Source organism: Salmo trutta, chromosome 14 (genome assembly GCF_901001165.1).
Source record: "Salmo trutta chromosome 14, fSalTru1.1, whole genome shotgun sequence".
Classification (NCBI taxonomy): Eukaryota; Metazoa; Chordata; class Actinopteri; order Salmoniformes; family Salmonidae; genus Salmo; species Salmo trutta.
Window position 1 is genome coordinate 29,465,091 of NC_042970.1, and position 5,726 is coordinate 29,470,816.

The window sequence follows — 5,726 nt, forward strand, 5'->3', positions numbered from 1 at the left end:
TAGGTTAAAGGGTTAAGGTTAGGTTAAAGGGTTAAGGTTAGAGGTTAAAGGGTTAAGGTTAGAGGTTAAAGGGTTAAGGTTAGGAGTTAGGTTAAAGGGTTAAGGTTAGGTTAAAGGGTTAAGGTTAGGTTAAAGGGTTAAGGTTAGAGGTTAAAGGGTTAAGGTTAGAGGTTAAAGGGTTAAGGTTAGGAGTTAGGTTAAAGGGTTAAGGTTAGGTTAAAGGGTTAAGGTTAGAGGTTAAAGGTTTAAGGTTAGGGGAAGGTTTTGCTAACATACATAGTTGCAAAGTAGCTAAAAAGTAGTAAGTAGTTGAAAATGAGCTAATTAGCTTAAGTTGTCCATGATGAGATCTGGGGGAAAAAATACCTGACCAACCAACCACCCTCCTTTCGTTTTAGAATTAAGTGACTTTCTGTTTTATAAAGCCATACCAAACATAATATATAATACTACTTTGAGTGTCCTGGATTTACATTTACTATGTTACGTCTAGTCTATGAGACCGTGCTCATACCACACAGCAATAAGTATAGCTTATCCATACTGTCAAACATGTTAAGTGAACTACTGGTCTATTTACTTTGAGCATGCTTGGCTATTGAATGAGCCATGGATAAATGGTTGGCTAATATTAGTTGTACAGTGGGAATAAACAAACCATGTCAGAAAAGGAGACATCCTGCAATTTATGATTAGGATTTAGGCCTATATAATAAAAGTACAAATAAAAAATGTCCTTACCAATGGCAAGTGCATCTGTTTTATCATTAGTGTTAGTGTTTAAATGTTGGTATTAGCCTACCATTATAATAATTCCCCTGCATCAAACGCCTCCATTTCCCCATAAGAGCAATATCTGCTTGCAATACAATTGATCAACCGATAGAAGTTGTGCTAAGGCATGGTCTGAGCTGTGCTTGGAGATGCATGCACTTTCCTGAAAGTTCAAAACTGATAAATAACAACAGTTGCGGAAAAATGGCGCATGCAAGGTTAGAGTATTTTTGGTGCGTACACACATTTAATAAATGTGACCCCTGTAGGGCGCGAGGATGAGGCAGCGCGAATGGCGGGAATGGATGAGGCTGCGCAAATGGCGGGAATGGATGAGGCTGCCTTTTCAACTGTTTGATGCATGGTAATCACATCTGTGGTTAGCCTAGCCTATGCACAATTAATTGTTTGTCGCCTACCTAAACGCACTTTGAACATGAACCATTTGTTAACTGAGAGGATCTGACACCAAGACTATTCTTCTAAAAATGATTTAAAAAAAGAATGATTTATGATTATTATTAGACCTATTATTAGGCTTGTTTTATACATCATAATATAGGCTACTGTTTTTATGCATAGGCTAGTCCAACAATTTCAACATGTTTTATAATTATTGCTTAATACTAGGCCTAGCTATATTATCCTACTATGGTGATAATAAACATTGTTATCATAATCCTAAATATCACTTCGAGGTATGCGTCTATATAATAATAGAACTCATCTGAGATCCCATGTTAGTCAATCCGTGGCTCTAGTTTGGGGTAATTCTAAATGTGTGCCTGGAGGAAGCACGGTAATCAGTGTTGACTGTAGTTTATTTTCTAACAGACTGGCGCTTTCACCAGACAAGCGTTTGAGGGGAGAGAGGAGGGACAGGCAGGAGTGCCTGAAGTACGGGCAAGGCTGATGACATCCAAAGTTTCAACGCTGAATCATCTACAGCAGCAGACAACTCGTGAGTTTGGAAAGTTATAAATGTTTTTTTACTTTGTAAAGAGAGCGTTGTAGCCTATGTCAAACCTCTGTGAGGGCTGGGAACGTTGAACCGAGACAAAGACTGTTCTGGGGACTGCCCGTAGAGCTCGAACCCACATTCACACTGACAGGCGGAGGAACGGGACAGGCGGAGAGAGTTTGGAAGGAGAGAAAAACTTGTCGAAAAAATCCTAACAGTCCACTTCTGCATCAAGAAATGCCCTACAATTACGCACAAAGGAGTTTATGGAGACGAGAAGAAGAGTTGTGGTGACAACGAGAGGGGAAAGTTAGAGGAGAGTAGAGCAGAAGAGTGGAGAGCACGGGAAAGTCAGAGAGGAGAATCTAGTCTACCTGGGAAAGGGGTCAGAGAATGAATTAGCGAACAACGAGTGCCCTGTGTTGCAGCCAACAATAAGGTAAGTGGTTTTGAGGAGTTCTACCATGTTGTTGTCTAACTCCTCGCCTTTTGCTTCAATAAAGATCGAGTTTGAACAGGACCATAAGGTTGAGTCGGCTGGCTGGGGGAGCGTGCATGGACTCGTCAGGAGGAAGAAACCAGGCAGGCAAATATAATGACAACTATATGGACACTCCTGACCTGAAAACAGATTTTTAATTTCAGAATTGGTTAACGCTAGGTTAAGGTTAGGGTCAGGGTTGAACCAGTACCTCTTCTCCTCAAGCCCAGGTCAGGGTTCAGGTCAGGGTTAAGGTAAGGATCAGATGCCTTTAATTATGATCAAGGATCAACACAGCAGTTTAGTTGAGAACTTTGCCAACTTCAGAAAGTTTTCTAACATCCTTAAATGTTTTAAAATAAGTAATTCAAAGTTTGATACCATTTAAATTTTATTAGCAGATCATCTTTGTATAGAGAATGAACATATTTCAGACACGATATTGAGATACTATGCTACTGTAAGTGTTTAGTGTAGGCTACAGCCAGTTTAGATTACTAAAAGGGCCATTGAATAAAAGGTTATCCAGTTATCTCAACCAGGGCAAAATAAATTCTAGCCCAGAAGGTTCTAGAATGCGTCCAGACAGTCATGAGAAGGAAGAAGTGGATATGGGTTTTCTGAAATAAAATGAATGTCCCATGAGTGCAATACATGAAATATGAACATGTCAATGGCTGGCTGGTCGTGCTCCACACCGAGCTGTGACAGAGGCCTTGCAGTCTGTGTTGCTTGAGGAGCACACCAGAGCACAGCTGTCCCACAGAGATGGTCACGCACATGCAGCTGAGCTGGTGCTCTCTAATCCCCCGATGCTGGCCAACTTCTGCATACTCTGTTAGGATTCTGGAACTTTTCTCAAACATTCGGAGGAAAGGGTCAAGATACAAACACTGTATGGTAGTTTGATTTTATGGAAGATTGTTTGTTTGGTTGATTTGATCCTTTTTCTGTTTCTACGCTGTGGTGCTCTGCTGATTGGGGTTCTAAGCATGGTCAATTCTCTCTCTCTCTCTGTCTGACAGGGTTCTCTGTGTGTGTTGTCTGACAGGGTTCTCTGTGTGTGTTGTCTGACAGGGTTCTCTGTGTGTGTTGTCTGACAGGGTTCTCAGTGTGTGTTGTCTGACAGGGTTCTCTGTGTGTGTTGTCTGACAGGGTTCTCTGTGTGTGTTGTCTGACAGGGTTCTCTGTGTGTGTTGTCTGACAGGGTTCTCTGTGTGTGTTGTCTGACAGGGTTCTCTGTGTGTGTTGTCTGACAGGGTTCTCAGTGTGTGTTGTCTGACAGGGTTCTCTGTGTGTGTTGTCTGACAGGGTTCTCTGTGTGTGTTGTCTGACAGGGTCCTCAGTGTGTGTTGTCTGACAGGGTTCTCTGTGTGTGTTGTCTGACAGGGTTCTCTGTGTGTGTTGTCTGACAGGGTTCTCTGTGTGTGTTGTCTGACAGGGTTCTCTGTGTGTGTTGTCTGACAGGGTTCTCTGTGTGTGTTGTCTGACAGGGTTCTCAGTGTGTGTTGTCTGACAGGGTTCTCTGTGTGTGTTGTCTGACAGGGTTCTCTGTGTGTGTTGTCTGACAGGGTTCTCTGTGTGTGTTGTCTGACAGGGTTCTCTGTGTGCGTTGTCTGACAGAGTTCTCTGTGTGTGTTGTCTGACAGGGTTCTCTGACAGGGTTCTCTGTGTGCGTTGTCTGACAGAGTTCTCTGTGTGTGTTGTCTGACAGGGTTCTCTGACAGGGTTCTCTGTGTGTGTTGTCTGACAGGGTTCTCTGTGTGTGTTGTCTGACAGGGTTCTCTGACAGGCTTCTCTGTGTGTGTTGTCTGACAGGGTTCTCTGTGTGTGTTGTCTGACAGGGTTCTCTGTGTGTGTTGTCTGACAGGGTTCTCTGTGTGTTGTCTGACAGGGTTCTCTGTGTGTGTTGTCTGACAGGGTTCTCTGTGTGTGTTGTCTGACAGGGTTCTCTGTGTGTGTTGTCTGACAGGGTTCTCTGTGTGTGTTGTCTGACAGGGTTCTCTGTGTGTGTTGTCTGACAGGGTTCTCAGTGTGTGTTGTCTGACAGGGTTCTCTGTGTGTGTTGTCTGACAGGGTTCTCTGTGTCTCTGTCAGGCTTGACACCTGTCCCCCCCACCCCTAGTGAGCCACACCCATGGATGAGGAGAGGAGCCCCCTCAGCTCACCTGAGCCCCCTGATGATAGGGACACACTTCCCCCCACTCCGCACCCCAACCCCTCCACGGACATCCCAGCCTCCACCCCTATTTCAACCCCCCCACACACCACAGGTGAGTGAACTGTTGTGGCATTGACAGTACTGAAGGTCTAGGGCACATGTGTCAAACTCATTCCACAGAGGGCTGACTGACTGCAGGTTTTTGCTCCACCCTTGTACTTGATTGATGAATTAAGGTCACTAATTAGTAAGGAACTCCCCTCACCTGGTTGCCTAGGTCTTAACAGAAAGGAAAAGCCAAAAACCAGCAGACACTCGGCCCTCCTTGGAATGAGTTTGACACCCCTGGTTTAGGGGAAGCTAATGTCATTACATGATGCTAAGCTGCTTTATCAAGTGCCATCCTGTACGTAAGGAAAGGACAGAAAGGAAGGAGCCCTATTCAAACACTATAAACATGTACCCTTCCTCTCCATCCCATCCTTGGAGTCTGAAAGAGGGGGAGAGGGGCTGTGTGTGTGGTGGCTTGGGACATGCCTGTCTCAGTACATGGGGGAAGTGATTACCATCAACACTGATTGTCTGGATGCTTTTAGAGTGTGTTTGTGTATGAGCTTAACTAAGATAGGGAGATGAGCGGTGTGTGTGTATTGTTGTGTGTTGGTGTGCTCGTGTGTATGTGTGCATGTGTGTGTACATGCATACATACATTCATGTGTGTGAGAGAGAGAGAGAGAGAGACTGTACACACATGGAGTGTTGAAAGGGACCGATGTGTGCATACTGTGTGAGTATGTGTACAGTATGTCTGTATTGTGTGTGTGTGTGTGTTAAACAAGTCCTGAACGATGTGTTTGTTCTCCCTGTGGAGTAGACATAGTGAAAGTCTGTACAGTACAGTAGGTCATAATGAAGACCAGATCTGTCTCTGTACTCTCTTCCTACCAGGACACCTAACTCAGCTCACTGTCAAAGCAACAGTATGAAGTACAGTAGGGATACTGTGTGTGCAGTGTAACAAAGAGCCTGAATGAATGGCGACCTTTGGTGCTTGTAGGGACAGCTCAGGGCTCTGTGTCCTCTTCTATCCCGCTGTTTGGTTTCCGGTTGAGGTTTGGAGTTGGGCAACAAAGAGCCAATATAAAGCCTGATTGGTCATGGAGAGATTTATTGATGGGCGTGAGGGAGGAGGTAGGCGTGTGTGAATGATTCTGTCTTTTGATTGGCTAGAAGTGTCTTTATCCCACCTTTGCTCTAACTCTATTGGCTGCGTGTTTCATCTCTATTTGCATCCTAAAGCTCCAGGAAGTCCTGGTAAGAGGACAGTGCTGTTTAAGATAGGATAGAGG

The 5,726-nt window shown here is 44.4% G+C and overlaps 1 protein-coding gene across 2 annotated transcripts in view; it reads left to right on the plus strand.

Moving 5' to 3' along the window:
* The first annotated feature begins 1,617 nt into the window (after nt 1-1,617).
* LOC115207747 (myoD family inhibitor) overlaps nt 1,618-5,726 on the plus strand; it is a 60,848-nt gene continuing 56,739 nt past the window's right edge. Inside the window, exons 1-2 of one of the 2 annotated variants that reach the window (XM_029775199.1) lie at nt 1,618-1,735; nt 4,293-4,489. In XM_029775199.1, the coding sequence (XP_029631059.1) occupies nt 4,354-4,489 (136 nt within the window). In that variant the 5' untranslated portion in view covers nt 1,618-1,735; nt 4,293-4,353. The remainder of the gene's footprint in view (nt 1,736-4,292; nt 4,490-5,726) is intronic. The other variant, XM_029775200.1, reaches the window with a different exon arrangement.